The sequence below is a fragment of the Amblyraja radiata genome, chromosome 1 (assembly GCF_010909765.2).
Source record: "Amblyraja radiata isolate CabotCenter1 chromosome 1, sAmbRad1.1.pri, whole genome shotgun sequence".
Taxonomy (NCBI): Eukaryota; Metazoa; Chordata; class Chondrichthyes; order Rajiformes; family Rajidae; genus Amblyraja; species Amblyraja radiata.
The window spans coordinates 1,632,017-1,649,731 of NC_045956.1; the positions used below are offsets into that span (position 1 = coordinate 1,632,017).

General features: G+C 43.6%; 1 protein-coding gene across 3 annotated transcripts in view; it reads right to left on the reverse strand.

Annotated features, from left to right (window-relative positions):
• The window catches only part of inpp4b (inositol polyphosphate-4-phosphatase type II B), a 589,015-nt gene that overhangs the window by 89,105 nt on the left and 482,195 nt on the right, over positions 1–17,715 (reverse strand). For all 3 annotated transcript variants that reach the window (XM_033050984.1, XM_033050903.1, XM_033012170.1), the window contains 2 exons: positions 16,444–16,552; positions 10,422–10,599 (listed from right to left, as the gene is read on the reverse strand). In XM_033050984.1, coding sequence (XP_032906875.1) covers positions 10,422–10,599; positions 16,444–16,552 — 287 coding nt within the window. The remainder of the gene's footprint in view (positions 1–10,421; positions 10,600–16,443; positions 16,553–17,715) is intronic.

The window sequence follows — 17,715 nt, forward strand, 5'->3', positions numbered from 1 at the left end:
TGCGCTCTTTAATTGCTGCTTGTAGGCAGGAAGAAGCAGCACCGCGGTATGGTCGGATTTACCGAAGTGAGGGCGAGGGATAGAACGATAGGCATTCTTGATGGTGGTGTAGCAGTGGTCGAGGGTGTTAGGTCCTCTGGTGCAGCAGGAGACATGTTGGTGGAAGTTGGGGAGTGATTTCTTGAGGTTCGCCTTATTGAAGTCCCCAGCAATGGTGGTAAATGCCTCGGGGTAAGACGTCTGGTGTTTGTTGACCACGGCCTGCAGCTCCTCCAGTGCCAGACGGACGTCTGCCTGGGGTGGGATGTAGACCGCGGTCAGGATAACGGAGGTGAATTCTCTCGGGAGGTAGAAGGGACGGCACTTCACCGCCAGATGTTCGAGGTGTGGAGAGCAGGAGTTGGACAGGACTGCCACGTCGGAACACCACGCAGAGTTGACCATGAGGCAGACGCCCCCTCCTCTCCCTTTCCCAGATGCCAGGATACGGTCCATGCGGTGGATGGAGAACCCTTCAGGCTGGACCGCTGAGTCTGGGGAGCTGGGGGTGAGCCATGTCTCTGTGAAACAGAACACAGAGCATTCCCTCAGCTCCCTTTGATAAAGCAGCCTTGCCCTTAAGTCCTCCACTTTGTTTTCAAGGGACTGTACATTAGCCAGTAGGATAGTAGGGAGAGGGGGCCGAAGTCCCCTACGCTTCATTCTGACCTGAAGTCCTGCCCGACGGCCACGTTTCCGGACACAATGGAGGCTTCCCCTTTGTTTCCAGGTACTGTACTTACTGTACCTGCTGTTTCTGCGGACCTGCGCTGGAACGGGGATTCCCTCACAGACGGCAGCTCCAGCTCCGTAACGAACGGGGATTCCCTCAAAGTCGGCAGCTTCAGCTCCGTTGTTCCTGGGAGATCCAGCCCGTCGGCTCTGGGGGTCATCCCGGGGTTTCAAGGTACAGTACCTGGGATCCACAGTCGGGTCGGGAGTTCCACAGCCAGTGTGGAAAAGTTTAAAGTCCGTGGTTCCCGCAGCTGCGGGAGTTCGCGAAATTGTGAGAGCCTTGAGGTGCTCCAGCAGCTTGTCCGAAACGGCACCGATTTCTGCCGTTTTTCTGATCCAGGTAAGTTGTTGGAAGTTGTAGTTGAGCCTTTTATTTTCCGGAGCTCCGCAAAAGTCGCCGCAGGCAGGCGCCATCTGCAGTGATCCATACTAATCATCATATTTTAATTTCCTCCTTCAAAAACACATAAATATATTACAACTATGAATCATTTCTGCCGCATATCATTCATTCGTAACCTGATATAATTATAAATTCTGCTCTACATTTCACCGCTAGATGTAGGAAGCAGAATCTGACTTTGCCACAATTTTCTCATCAAAGATACAATTTAAGATTATCATCAACCACTGATAACTTGTTCCATTCTTGTTCCCTAGCCATGGACATAACTCTACAAATGTTTTCTGCTTTCAAGAGCTGTTTCTAGTGACAAAGGCAAGCTGTAGCTGATGCTGACTTCAAAGTTTCTGCACAAACCAGTTATATTGGTACCCAAGTCAATTGGTGAACATTCCCCCTGGAAATATCTATCATAAAATAAGTTTGCTCATTGGAGCGGAATTCGACCCATTGAGCCTACTCCGCCATTTAATAGTAAGATTAAACGAGAACTTACCAGTTTGAAGTTTGATCTTGATTTTATGAGGAGTTACGATGAGCGATTACGTGAAGAAGGGCCGTCCATCTGCGTGCGCGTCAATCTTCAAAGCAGCGGTGTTAAATCACAGATAAAAAGAAGACCTGAGAATAGTAAGATTGTGAAGAAACTAGAACTTCCATGTGACCTTGATAATATGAGGGTGGGAGCGGTGGGCACGTAATCGCTCATCGTAACTCCTCATAAAATCAAGATCAAACTTCAAACTGGTAAATTCTTGTTTAATCTTACTATTTTACTTCGGAGTCACGTGAGTGACTACGTGAAGATTTCAAAGCTCTGTGATTTTACGCCGGTTACGAATCCAGGCGTCACACACTGAATGGATTGACCATGGATGCGTGTAATCATTAAAGCATTCAGACATTACGTAGTTAAGTAAAGTAACTGATGCTTTAAATGAAAGAAAAGTTTTTAAAAAAAGTTACCCCTCCCAACCTTGGGGGGGAAACTAAGGGACAGAACTTAAAATGGTACGTGCAAACACCCCCAGTCCGGTTATGGGTTTGTTATAAAACCGGTGGACTGTTATTTCATTCGTCCATCCTGCAGCCACTAGGATGTCGTCAAGGGGCACGTCCATATCTCTTGCTGCCGACGTAGATGCAGCCCTGGTGGAGTGAGATTTAACCATATAAATGTTTACTCCCGCTACCGCCATTACCTCCTTTGACCATCTGGAGATGGTTTGAGTTGACACCTTTTGGTGTGGTTTTTTTATTTTATTTTTTTTATTTATTTTTTTTTATGGCTGATGAGGACCGATTGTTCTGAGCCTCTGAGGTTCTCCGTAACTCTCAGATAGTGGTGTTAGTATGTTACCACCCACATAACCGTTGGTCCTCTGGATATGCCAAGAACTGGATCTCCATCCCTGGCATTCCTGGCCTGCTCTGTTTTATCAGGTTCCTGATTAGGAATGTTATGTTGTTCATATTGGTGGTCATGTAGTCCAACCGTAGCTTTTGCAGTGTCTGCACTCTTTGTCAGCATACCACCTTCAGGGTTAGTTATAGGCGGTCCCCACTATCAAAGTAGGGTTAGTACCACGCTCACATCCCATGTGTCAGTGTACCTTGGCCTTGGAGGTCTTAAATTGTAAATTCCCTTCATGAATTTTGTTGTAAAGGGGTGCGTTCCTATCGAACTGTGCCCTGCTTCCGGCATCAGATTGGAGGAGAGTGCGCCTCTGGCACTATAGATGCACTATAACTTAGTTTATAGTTATAGTACAGTTGATAGGAACTCCAAGACATCCGTTATCCGAACTGTGTTGTATTTGTTCGGATAGTCCTATGCCTTGAAATGGCCTCCTCAGAATCTGCAGACCAACAAGTTATACGTTCATGTAGTGGATGATTGCTCCCTGTAACTGGGTTCACTAGGAGGTCCCTGCTCTTGGGTACAGCCATTACTGGCTGGACTATAATTCCCAAAAATTTTGGGGACCAGGCTTGAGTAGGCCAATCTGGCACTACAAATATGCCTGTGGCTTAGTCTTGCTTGATTTTTGTCAAGCATCGGTTTGTGAGACAAATTGGCGGAAAGCATACATAAACATTCCTCCCCAATTGAGGGAGAAAGCATCCACTGCCTTGCTCCTGGATCCAGCTCGCAGGACACATATCTGGGTAACTAATGGTTAGTCTAGATGCAAACGGATCAACATCTGGTATGCCAAATCGTGTAGTTATTTTGTTAAATACTGCCTGATTCAACATCCATTCCGTTTTGTTATTAAACATCCGTGATCCAGCATCTGTCAACGTGTTATATCTACCTTGTAGATTTCCCAAATATTCCTCTTGATACACCAGTGCCAAATGAGGTTCGACAATCTGTCGCAAGATACAGATTTTACACCACCCTTGTTAATGGATATATGCCACCGCAGTGGTGTTATCAATCTGAATTTGAACAAGCACCGGTTGCATATCGCTACAGAGAACGTTGAGTCCATATTGTGCCCCCAACAATTCTGGGTAATTGATTCCATGTGTTGGGGAATTACAGACTCCTGCTCATTCCATCTGCCCCCACAGCTTTAGACTGTGTTGGTGTCTCCCCATCCTTAGCCGCTTGCATAGGTCTGAAGAACCCTCGATGGCTTTCGAGCAAAATTTCCCTGAGCTGTCTCCCATTCGTTATCCACCATAGTTATTCAACAATGGCCTCTGCTGGCAATCCATAGTTTGCCAATTCGGCCTGCATGTAATCTGAGTGTTCGTTCCTTTGCTTGCTGTAAGTTCTGGTAATGCAAAGGCCCGTACTGCTGGGAATGCAGCTACTATTTGCCAATTACACTCGCTGTTTGCCTGATAGATGGCTAGAATTTGACTATCAGGTCATTGCAGGCTTAATTAATATTGTCGTTTGCCCCTAGGCAAAGTCACCAACATATTTACTGTTTTTGATAGTAAATTCTAGGTAATCAATTACCCTTGTAGGTGTCAATTTTGATTTAACTGGATGGATGAGGTAACCAATTCTTTCAAACAGGGTTTTGGTTTGCTTGACTGATGCTTCTGCCAATTCTTGGTGACTCCAAAATGAAAATGTCCTCCAAATATGCCATTACTATGTGGTTTTGAGACCTTTGTAGGCCCAGAATTGGTTTCCGTAGTTTTGTCAATAGTCTAGGAGCTGATGTCAACCCATTTGGCAGAGCCATACCGTCCAGTTAAACTTCAAATATCTCCTGTTCTTAATGAATAGACACCGAATAGTATGCATCTTAGAGGTCGATGCATGCCATGTGACCATTTTATAGGAAGCTCCTATAAAACAGTAGTTAGACCGTAACAAAAAATTGCTGTTTCTAAAAGTCTGTACTGCACAAATGAGTTAAACCTGGATGAAGTGACATCCTCCATCTGTCACCTGTCCTGAATGGCAATCCTGCCCAAAATACTGGGCCTGCCTTGAAGACAATTCCGGTCCGAGTTCCAAGTCTGCTTGGAACCTGTGTATGTTGTGCAGTAAAAAATAATCACATGTTGTTATCTGTTTTTTAAAACCAGATCTGAAATTCATGTTATTGTCATTTTGAACAAAAACACAAGAGTAAAATTACCAACATGTAACTGGTCCACAATCCCTTGTTTCAATAAACCCAGACCCACCTACCTCCATGGCTACCGGTGGTCTTGTGGTAAGCCCAAAGGCCCCTGATGCGGGTTCCTTTTCTCTCCTTGATTGGGAGTAGGACTGGTAGGGAGTGTGGATTCCATGTTTCTCCTGACCTCTGCTTGGGTCTTGGTCTGAAAACCTTATCATACTGAGCTTGCCTTGTCGGACAATTCTGGCCATAATTTTGAGTCTGCCTTGAAAGACGACTCTGATCATATTTCCGTGCCCAGCTTTCAAGCTACCACCGGCTTCAGTGAACTGCTTACCCCCTATGGAGGTGTGGGGTGTGTTGTTGCCTACTGATGAAGTTTGCTTGTCGTTGGTACCTTGATTGGTCCGACAGCTTTTACTTCCTTCTTCTGGTCTTACCTGAAGAGAGGATTCGGCGGCTGGTTTCTCCAAAGTCACCCTGATAACGCTGTTCCCTTGCCGGCATTTGTGCGGATATTCTGACAACTGCTGGCTCTTGAGGCCATATGCATGTGCTTCAGTATGTTCATAATTTAATTCGAGATCAGTTACTTACTGATCTCGAAACCAAATTTCTTTTGAACGTTATGTGAGGTTCAAATGACAAATAAATGGTATTGTATTGTATTGTAATTCGAGATCAGTTACCTACTGATCACTCACACTCCCCTCCATTGAGAGTGAGATTTGTAGGTAGCCCTGAAAACAGGTGCTGCCGCAGGCCCCTGAGGATACCTGCGCTGACATGGCCCCTCCAGCGGTCCTAAATGAGATTTGTGCTTTGGGTCAGACTGAAACTGACCGTGAATGCTCCTCTGCTCAGAGCAGGAGACATTTTCTAGATCTCTATCCAGGGAAGCACCCAGTGGAACCTGGATGATTGCAGAAGTATTTCTTTTCTTTTGTGCTTATTATTTATTTTATGTAAAGCTCTTTGGTGCAAGTTAACTTAAACAGTGCTATATAAGTAAAAGTTACTTACTTACTTCCTTTCTTATGCTTGTCCCTGGGAAGGTTTCCCCCCCCCTGCTTTTGTACTCTGATTCAGAGTGGTTTCTTCCATATGTACTTCCCCCTCCAATGGGGAAGACATTCGGTTGCCCCATAATGCGAGGCTCCCGGTACTGCCTGCTGCTGTAGGAACCGGGCTGACACAGCTCTCTCCTTAGAGCAGGTCATTGTTGGAGCAACTTCTCCAAAAAGTTGCTCCTATGTGGGAGAGTCGTCCTCAGACGCTCTCCGTTGAGGGAGGGTATCCCTTTCCCTCCCCGGACTCTTCTGAGTCAACGGGTTGTTTGACTTGCGGGTTGATTTTCCCGTACTGCAGGACCACCAACGGAGCTCCTCCTCCCGCAACAAGTCTCCTGCCGGTTCAGCTGCCGGCGCTGTGTCGGGAAACACCGTTGCCCGCTACTGGGAAATGCTGCGGTCTTCGGCAGCCGACTTCCCCACGGACCGTCTCCTCGACATCTGGGCCCTGAAACTACAAAAAGTTTCAAGCCCGAAAGAACGCAGGTAAGTGATTCAACTTTCCTTACCTGCCATCCTAACGGCCTGGGAGGACACAGTGCCTCTGCCAGTGCGTCGCGCTTTGCATTCAGACGTAAAATGGACGCGCACGCAGACGGACGGCCCTTCTTCTTCACGTAGTCACTCACGTGACTCCGAAGTAAAATCATGGCTGATCTATCTTTCCCTCTCAACCCCATTCTACTGCCTTCTCCTCATAACCCTTGACACCCTTACTAATCAAGAATCTGTCAATCTCTGCCTTAAAAATATAAAATGATGACCTTCACAGCTGTCTGTGGCAATGAATTCCACAGAATTAACCACCTCATAATCAAGAAATTCCTTTCTAAGGGTACGTTCTTTTACTCTAAGGCTATGCCCTCTGGTGCTGGACTCTCCCACTAGTGGAACCATGATTGGGACAGTGGGACAGTGAGCATTGCCTTGCAGATTGGGGGAAGCTGCTGAAAGAGGGAGGTGCAGACTATTTCTGCCTAGTCTTTTACGATCCCGTCTCCCAGCTAAACCTCAATGTGGAACAGTGTGCGTATGACCAACACTGAAATAACTATTTGGTCCCTATAATGGCCACATCTTTCAAACTCAAAGTAAGGAATGGCCAACATTTCCAGTGACTGTCAAGTGATAGATGTTACCAAAATTCCTTCTTCAAAGACCTTGAACTGCAGAAAGTCAGAGACCAACAGACCTCCACAGTGAGCAGCTTTAAGAGGTCTGCAGCTTTCCTTGAGCTGTTAGGTTCCACAGGTCTGCATGTTTGTCACGTTGTAGGTGCTGAATTTCAATTCACTCCATTACAAAAACTGGAAGATTTTCCCCTACTCAAAGCCTACAGGGCCTGTCCCACTTGGGCGACCTAATCCGCGAGTTCTGGCGAGTTTGCCTTCGACCTAAGGGCCTGTCCCACGACTAAACCGGAAGCAGGGGTCGCGCGTAGGTCGAGTGAGTGACGTGAAGTTTGCGTGTGACGTACGGCGTCGAGACGCTGCGTACGGCGTCGAGGCGGCTGCGGGCCAGCAGGCCGTTGCCGCGCGGAATTTTTGAACGCACTCAGTTTTTCCGAGCCCTGCGCGATGTCGGGACCAGCTCCGCACAACTCCATACAGCTCCAGCGATCGAAGTGGGACCGGCCCCGCGAGGCCGGACGGCTCAAGCGACCACGTTAGGTCGCGTTTGCCTCATGGAGTCGCATGCTCGTGGGACAGGCCCTTCATATTCGCAGCATGGTCGACATGAGGTCGTAGGAGATCTTCGTAACTCTCCTTCATGCTCGAGAGTGGTCTCCGCGTACTCGAGGCCTCAGCTAGGTCGTGGAGTTTTTTTCAATATGTTAAAAAATACCCGCTAGTAAAATAAGGTCGCAATGGAAAAAATCAATATTTTTTTACTCGTAGGTTTAGTCGTAGTAGGTCGTAGTAGGTCGGCATGTTAGTCGTAGGTAATCGAGGGTAGTTGAAGGTAGTCGTAGATAGCCTTCATCATAGTCGAAGGGAGGTCGAAGGAGGTCATCTTCACTTTCCACTATTCGGTGTCCAATTTTCCCATGGTTAGTCGTAGCTAGTCGAAGGGGGCCTTCAACATAGTCGATGGAGGTCTTCAACATGTCATTTTTTCAAACTCTTCTAAACTCGCCAATTAGGTCGCCCAAGTGGGACAGCCCCTTAACTGGAGTATGACTGTAGACAATATGGCATAAGACCATAAGTAGGCAATGAATACCATAATGTGACAGAATATCTGATGGAGCTGACAATTAACAAGCTCCTACAATGCTTCCATGGTCTGGATTGGTGCAAGATGCCTAGGATACTTAACAGAGATCATGTCAACATTTCTGGCAATCTACTGCCTACCGCATAACTTTGCCCTCAGGAGAAAAGCTCATTACCAACTAGTTATACTGTGAGCAGCAGAAGGCAGACAATAACAGGAAGAGGAGGGGAGAGACAATCTATACAACCCTTTCTGCCTGGACTGTCGGCAAATAACTCATCATGTGCAGTGCCAATATCTACGAGTGCAATTCCCTGTTCAGTCTCACTGAAGGAAGTTGGCTATCCCTGTCCTCATTAACACAGGGCATGTTGGTAGAATTGTTGTGTGTATTCATTGGAATTTAAATATTCAATTATTCAGGATGTCAATTATACACATCCCTTTTATTTCCATAATAAAAGTAAGTCTACAGAGCTAAAAATAAAGAAATTGTATAAAGCTGGCAAAATATGCTCTGCTGCAAAGTATCAATAGACAATAGACAATAGACAATAGGTGCAGGAGTAGGCCATTTGGCCCCTCGAGCCAGCAACGCCATTCAATGTGATCATGACTGATCATCCACAATCGGTACCCCGTTCCTGCCTTCTCCCCATATCCCCTGACTCCACTATTTTTAAGAGCCCTATCTAGCTCTCTCTTGAAAGCATCCAGAGAACCTGCCTCCACCGCCCTCTGAGGCAGAGAATTCCACAGACTCACCACTCTCTATGAGAAAAAGTGTTTCCTTGTCTCCATTCTAAATGGCTTACTCCTTATTCTTAAACTGTGGCCCCTGGTTCTGGACTCCCCCAACATCAGGAACGTGTTTCCTGCCTCTAGCGTGTCCAAGCCCTTAACAATCTTATATGTTTCAATGAGATCTCCTCTCATCCTTCTAAACTCCAGAGTGTGCAAGCCCAGCCCATTTTCTCAGCATATGACAGTCCCGCCATCCCGAGAATTAACCTTGTAAACCTGCGCTGCACTCCCTCAATAGCAAGAATGTCCTTCCTCAGCGGTAATAGTTTTGCGCCCTTTGTAATGAGGAAATCAGCACCCATTGTGAATTTAACACAACCTAGCTTGGGCCCATGTATTCTAACTAGTTAGGATTAGAACAAAGCTCAAAATATTTATAAATGAGGTTCCATTTCTAGCCCCAGGGCAAACACTATCAATGAACACTTGTAATTTATTAACAATCTAGTGTGTCAGATCTTATCATTTACACAATTTTACCATGCTGCCCCACTGAAGAAAAATGAATCGGAAAAATTCAGAAATAAAGGCTCTTCTCTATTAACTTTCCTTCGCAATTTTTAATTCAGAATACGTGCAACAATTCTACAAACATGCCCGGTGCTAACTAGGACAGGAAGCACCAACTTCCTTCTTTAAAATATATTTATATGATGTTCCTGCAGGCCTACTGAGATAAGAAGCTGTTATTTAGTTTTATCCTTCTCTAAAAACATTTCAATGCCATTACATTCAAATGGAGCCGGCATGTAATTAAATGTTGTTTAACTTTAACCAATTTTCTCCCCTTTCCTGTAACTTCCTGCAATGCATAAAGAGCAAAAACAGGAGGATATCATTCCATTCCCAACAATTCCACCAGTTCCACTTTTTAAAAAGGCACTTGGAGATATATTAGAGACTTTGCCACTGATCTCGATGTTCCCGATGTTGGGGGAGTCCAGAACCAGGGGCCACAGTTTAAGAATAAGGAGTAAGCCATTTAGAACGGAGACGAGGAAACACTTTTTCTCACACAGATAGTGGTGAGTCTGTGGAATTCTCTGCCTCAGAGGGTGGTGGAGTCGGGTTCTCTGGATGCTTTCAAGAGAGAGCTAGATAGGGCTCTTTAAAATAGCAGAATCAGGGGATATGGGGAGAAGACAGGAACGGGGTACTGTTTGGGGATGATCAGCCATGATCACATTGAATGGTGGTGCTGGCTCGAAGGGCCAAATGGCCTCCTCCTGCACCTGTTGTCTATTGTCACCCAAACCCACCAACATTTGGTTTTACCAATAAAGAGGAGACTAAATTGTGAACACCAAATCGCTTGGAAGAAGTGGAAATCAATCACTGCTACACCTGGAGTGACTATTCCTGGATGGAGATCATAACACACCTATATCTGAGAAATACTGATGGACATGCTTACCATCTTCATCACCAAATTATCCATTCCTGTAATACTTAGCTGAAAGCGTTAACTGAAGATTAAGGTGGAAGATAACATGTATGAGAACAAACAGCACCACAAAAATCAATGTTCATTTTTTTTTAAATGGTCTGAATTCTTACTATTTCACTGAGTGTTTTCAATGAATCTTTGAGGCTGTCACTGGAGTGGTGTCTTGCTGCAGCAAGAAGGAGATCTGTGTTGCTCAATATACGAGGGTGAAGCTTATAAATGTTGGTTATAACTTCTTTTGCTTTGCTGGTGTCTTCAGGCGAATAGTAAATATATTGGTACGCTGAACTAGAAAAGAAGAACAAATATATTGTTGCCTGCAAATAGGAATAAATCTTCCAGCACAAGAAACTAGCAATACTGTGGAAAGAAGTCTATTCAATAATAATTGAAAAAATATCATAACACTTCTTTATTCTCCTTTTTTGAGGACTCAAATAACAAATGCTCATGTTCTGCCACATATGAATAGTACACGTTTATGCAGATCACCAATTTATATGTAGCGCGTGAAATGCACAATTAAAGTCTATTACCAGAAAGGTAATTCCATGTGATCTTTTATAATAATACATCTTGTGATACTGGAAACATAAACATAGACAATAGGTGCAGGAGTAGGCCATTTGGCCCTTCGAGCCTGTACCGCCATTCAATATGATCATGGCTGATCATCCAACTCAGTATCCTGTACCTGCCTTCTCTCCATATCCCCTGATACCCTTAGCCACAAGGGCCACATTTAACTCCCTCTTAAATACAGCCAATGAACTGGCCTCAACTACCTTCTGTGGCAGAAAATTCCAGAGATTCACCACTCTCTGTGTAAAAAATGTTTTTCTCATCTCGGTCCTAAAAGACTTCCCCCTTATCCTTAAACTGTGACCCCTTGTTCTGGACTTCCCCAACATCGGGAACAATCTTCCTGCATCTAGCCTGTCCAACCCCTTAAGAATTTTGTAAGCTTCTATAAGATCCCCCCTCAATCTTCTAAATTCTAGCGAGTACAAGCCGAGTCTTTCTTCATATGAAAGTCCTGACATCCCAGGAATCAGTCTGGTGAACCTTCTCTGTACTCCCTCTATGGCAAGAATGTCTTTCCTCAGATTAGGAGACCAAAACTGTACGCAATACTCCAGGCGTGGTCTCACCAAGACCCTGTACAACTGCAGTAGAACCTCCCTGTTCCTATACTCAAATCCTTTTGCTATGAATGCTAACATACCATTTGCTTTCTTCACTGCCTGCTGCACCTGCATGCCTACTTTCAATGACTGGTGTACCATGACACCCAGGTCTCGCTGCATCTCTACTAAATGACACCCAGGTCTCGTTGCAAAAATACTAATGTTTACTTATTAATGCAACGAAGACCAAGACTTTTCACCAGCGATAAAGCAGACATCGTGCTTCAAATAATGATCTACACCTGCTTCCTTTCAAATGGAAAGGGAGGTAATTTCAGTCCATCAAATCTCTGCAATACCATTCCTTACTGACTGCAAGATGAATAAGAAGAGCTGGCCGAGTTGAGCACAACCCAATATATTGTCAGAATAGTTCTAATGCCTGAAACCTCACCATTAACGCAGCATTGAATTTCATGGAACGGCTAACAAGAAAAATACTTACTAATTTTGTTTGAAAACCAATTAAGTTTTGTTCTATACCCTGTAAATATATGTTTTTAACCTGGAAACCGAACTCTTTGATGCCAAAAAATATCATTTAAGAGCACCTCACATTTTAATTCTTGGAGATTAAAAAAATAAAATAACTCAATTTAATAAATAATTTAAACCTCATCTTTGTTCCCTATTTATCTTCTGTGGAAGATTTAAAATTCAACTAACTACCACTACTGGGACTTCATTGTTTAGAATATTTTTTGAGCCTATATTCACTGGTTGTGAAAGGCAAAGTTATTGTATTGCTTGAGAAAACTAAATTGGAGGAAGGTAACGTACAGGCTTTTGAAATTATATGTGATAAGAGCAGAATTAGGCAATTTGGCCCATCAAGTCCACTCCACCATTTAATCATGGCTGATCTATTTTTCCCTCCCAACACCATTCTCCAGCCTTCTCCCCATAACACATGACACCCATACTAATCAAACTGTTTGATGCCAAAAATTTACATTTAAGAGCACCTCACATTTTAATTCTTGGAGATTAAAAAAAAATAGATGCAAATGAATAACATCTTATCAATGAACTTTATAGAAGAGGACTAAGTGCAAAATGTATGCCTTGATTAACATTGAAGACTAATAAAAAACAATATTTTGTGAGATGGTGGACATATGAAATACATTTTCAGAAATTTGCAGTCCAGCAGAACGGCAACCCCACAGAAAGCTCAATGTGGATTCCCCATCAATGCAACACCCTTGCTATTTTTATTTTTATTTGCCTTTCATATTGAAATTACAGTTTCAAGCAAGTTGCATCATATTGCTGCAAAGAAGAATTAAAGCATCCAACATCAACCTAAGTTTGGAGGTGGACACAATTGCATCTATTATCCTAACACAGTCTTCTCCATTACCAACTGGGATTTTGTGACAAATTTGAGAGAAATGTTATGTAGACGGATTAAACAAATGCAAAATTATAGCTGCCAGTCAGCATCCTAGTGTCCGCTCTCAAGACACCAAGATCTGCTCTGCTTCACTGGTAGTTTCCTCATTTTAGATGAAGCACAATGATAGTGGTGGTGATGGAGTGATCCTGAGGTCATCTCATTCATTCCAGATCCCATGAGGACACAAGCATCAGGTGAAACATGAGCAAGGAAACGTTCTGCAGATTAACATTAACAGATTAACATCATCTGTACAGCTTCACGTTGAACACCAGTTCGAAGAAACAATCACGACAGCAAAAGCAGAACATACACTTAAGGGGGAGGTTCTGCAATATTCGTCAATGGTTGGTAGCTCTATAATAATAATAATAATAATATACTTTATAACGGACTCGAGGTCCAGACAAGGGGCAACATTACATAAAAATGCATTACATATTTAAAAATATCATAAAGTACATATAAAAGCTTAGTATATCACTTATAAAAGCATCATAAATTATATATTACAAAAAAAAACACAATACATGAATTAAAATCCAGATTAAAAGAATGATCAATGCCCTACAACGAGACAACGATACCTGTGTCACCACAACTGGGATTCATAGCGTGTAGTGCTAAACCTTATGTTTGACAAGGCCACAATAATTACATTTTTAGAGTCATTTATCCTGCAGATGAATTTATACATATGATTTCTTAGGATAGCTTCTAAGGTACTGACTCCTGCAGCCACAAACATATTACTAGCACTACACCATCTAGGTTTCCTTAGCAGTATTCTCATGGCATCATTATATGCCACCTTTACTCTGCATACTTGTCTTTCCATAGTTTGACCACAGGTGCGCAGTGTAGAGTGGTGTGCAGTATGCTCTAAATAGCGACATCTTCACCATGTCTGCACACGCACCAAATTTACGCAAGAGGATATTCGCCTGTACATACAGCATGCGTCGTTGCCTATAAATATCCTCATCATCTATCATTTGTTCTGTTCTATGACTAACCAAGCAATTTAACCATGAAATAAACAGTTGCTAAACTAGGCTCACTCTAGGTTGCAACAAAAACTGACAGAACAGAATCAGCTACTCACTGTAATCTCGCTCTGACTAATCTATTTGGTGTACAACACTTGTTCATGATCGAAGGTAGACACAAAATGCTGGAGTAACTCAGCGGTCAGGCAGCATTTCTGGATAGAAGGAATGGTTGATGTTTTGGGTCGAGTTGAGTTACTCCAGCTTTTTGTGTCTATCTTCGGTTTAAACCAGCAACTGCAGTTCCTTGCAACACATGTTCATGATCACCGCACAACCTGACCCTTAACACTAACCAATTGAATTAGATGACGTTTTCCAGCATTGGCCACTGCTGGAATGACTGCTCCTGGTGGAGGCCTGATCTCAAATCCCCGGCACCTGAGCAGATTTAGCCAAGAATGTTATGGGAAAGCAAGAGAAGGGAATATGACAACATTGTCTGAGATATTTACAACTTTGTCAGCAGCAGTTGATTCATCAGAAAAGTGTGGCTAATGTAGTGTTTTACTTAAGAAGTGTAGCAGGGATAAGTCAGGAAAGTGCAAGCCAGTGTGCCTAACATCAATGGTGGGAAAGTTACTGGAGAGGATTCTGAATGTTTGATCTATTTGCATTAGGAAAGTCGAGAACTGATTAGCGATGGCATGGCTTGGTGCTTGGAAAATCAAACTTCAGCAATTTGATTACATTTTTGAATTGGACTAATGAAGACAGCCTGGTAGACATTGTTAAAAGACTTGTTAAAGGCAATATAGACCAAGTTCTCGATGGTAGGTTGGTCTGCAAGGCTAGAACGCATTAGATCCAATTAGCAAATTGGATACAAAGTTGGCTTGGCAGTAGAGCAGGGTTATTTTTCAGAATGGAGACATGAGACAATTGGTATACCACAGGAATTTGCGTGGATCCTCTTGTTATTTTTCCATATAATAATACATTTGATGGTAATGTAGGTAGTATGATTGGTAATGTTGCAGATGATACCAAAATTGGTGGCACAGTAGACAGTAAATTTTATCTAAGATTACAACAGGATTCCACCGGGTGGCGCCGTCAGCGATGGCAGCCTCGTCAACTTTCTTTCCCAATCTCTTACCTTGCTGGAGATGTGATTGTATTCCGGATCTTATCTCCGGTCACTCTGCGGCCTAACATCACGGAGTTGACGGCCTTGCTCGGGACTGACTTTGAGCTCCACCGCGGGGCCGTGGATGTACCATCGGAGCCTGCAATCCCTTGCCTGGGATCGACGCTCCAACCGCTGCCTGCGGATTTCACCATCGAGGAGCTCGCAGTCTCGGGTGGAGGGTGATGTGGGGAAGCTCCAGTCGCAGAAGGTTTCGACCGTCCCCGACCCGGGGTAGATCACCCGGCGTGAGGAGCTGAGATTCCCCCCTGATGCAGGAGCTTGATCGCCCTGACATGGAGGACCCACCACTAGCTACGGGAGTCAAGATCGCCCCGTCAACGGAAGGCTCAAGGCCCACGACCGCGGAAGAACAAAGAAGGGAAGAGATTGAACGTTTGTTTTGCCTTCCATCACAGTGAGGAATGTGGAGGAGTCACTGTGGTGGATGTTTATATTAAAATGTATTTTGTGTGTTTTGTTGCTTTTTGTTGGTATGACTGTACAGCAAATCAAATTCCTTGTATTTTGCAAAACAGACTTGGCTAATAAAGTAATTATGATTATGATCAAGTGGAAAAGTGGGTGATGGAATTTAATTTGGATAAGTGAAACATTAAATCAGGGCAGGCCATACAACGAATGATTGGACCCTGGGTAGTGTTGTTGAACAGAGACAAGTTGGTGTACATGCGCACAGTTCCATAACAATGGGAACACAGGGTACACAGAGTGGCGAGGAAAGTGTGTGGAGAGTTGAGACATCATTTTACTGTTGTAGAAAATGTTAGTTAAGCTACACTTGGGAATATTGTGTACAGTTCTGATTACCACATTATAGGAAGGACATGGTTAAACTTGACAGTACAATTCACAAGGATATTTGTTGGATTAAGGGTTTGAGTTATGAGAAGAGATTGTGTAGGTTAGAAAAGACAAAGTACTGAAGTAACTCAGCGGGTTAAGCAGCGTATCTGGAGAACATGGATAGGTGATGTGTTTAAGAAGGAACTGCAGATGCTGGAAAATTGAAGGTAGACAAAAGTGCAGAGAATTCCACAGACTCACCACTTTCTGTGAGAAAAAGTGTTTCCATGTCTCCGTTCTATCCATGGGTCTATCTATCATACCACATATGCTGATTCAGTCTTTGCAACAAAAAGACTTCTCCACTATCCATCAATAAACTGTTCACATTCACTCAGCAGATTGAACTATTAAGCAATGGTAACATAAGATATACCGGAGGAAGCTAAAATCTTTTAAAGAAACCAAGTAATTCAATTTAGATCATCATATTAATCCAGTGAACGCAGAAGCCAACTGAATATTGGAGCTTAGTTGCTAAGCAATTTCTTGTTAACTTACTTTCTCTTTTCTCCCTCAAATCTGTACAGTTGCCTGCGAAGACCTCCATTTCGAAACCCCCGAATGTGCGCAGCAGGAGCTCCGATCGTAACCACATCATACACACCATCTAATAAAGAGCAAACACACAGACACCTTACAACTCTTCAATGAAAGCATTGAAAGAAAAAAAACATTGTTTCACTATTAGACACTGGATCATGACATAATGACAAATTTTTCAATTCGGAAAACAACAGTTATGGAAAAAGTAAGACTAATGCACAAAAATCAGCACATCAGTGTCAAACTTTCCAAGGCACTTCAACAAAGAACTACAAAACAAACCACGTAACGAGGTACAAATCAGTAGCCAACTAAAATTCATTTTGTGAACACAAACTTGTTAAAAAGGCGAGGCAAACAATTGGGCAACAGCCACCCGACAACCAAAATTCATTTTGTGAACACAAACTTGTTAAAAAGGCGAGGCAAACAATTGGGCAGCAGCCACCTTACAGCCGCATCGATGTGACTCACTGTGGAGTAGACGTGCATTCAGTGTTATTCGCAGCTCAGAGAGCCGTGACCCTCTCGCTTCCTGGGTCTGGCAGAGACTGAGTGAGGGACTACACTTCTGGGTTTTATAGTCCCTCCCCCCTGCCGCCAGCGGGGGCAGAAGAGAGAATGGGGATTTTAAAAAAACCCATTAATATCTCTCTGATTTTTCATCGATGGTAAAAATCCTCCGGTCCCGGAAGGCGGAGGGGGGGCTCTAAGCGAGGTGGCCAAAAATGATGGCTGTAGGTGGCGGCGTTCTCTCGGAAATCACACCACAGCGAGTCAAAAGTGGTCAAGGTCAGACTTTTAGTAATATAGATACTGCAAAACTTAGCCATCAGCAATGATTGTAACGATTAAAATCAGAGTTGAGTTAAGACTAGAATAGGAGGCACAGCAGAGATCTTGGAAGCTGTAGAACTGGAGCAGAGTACATAGATAAGGACTGGTGAGACAATTAAAATATTTCAAAATGAGGGTAAGAACTTTAAAACTGTGTATGGATGTGGATCAGCAATGATGGGTGAATGGGACATGGTGTGAATGGGAAGCTTAGAGAGCACTGGAGTAACCAAGTCACACAGACATGAAAGGAGCGTCACGGCAGTCATGAAGTGAAATATAAATGGAATCAAGCAGTGAACAGATGTGTAAATAGCTGCTCCTAGTAATACTATATGGGCTGAAGACCAGGGTCAACTACAGTATCAAAGCTGCAATTTGTCTGGTTCA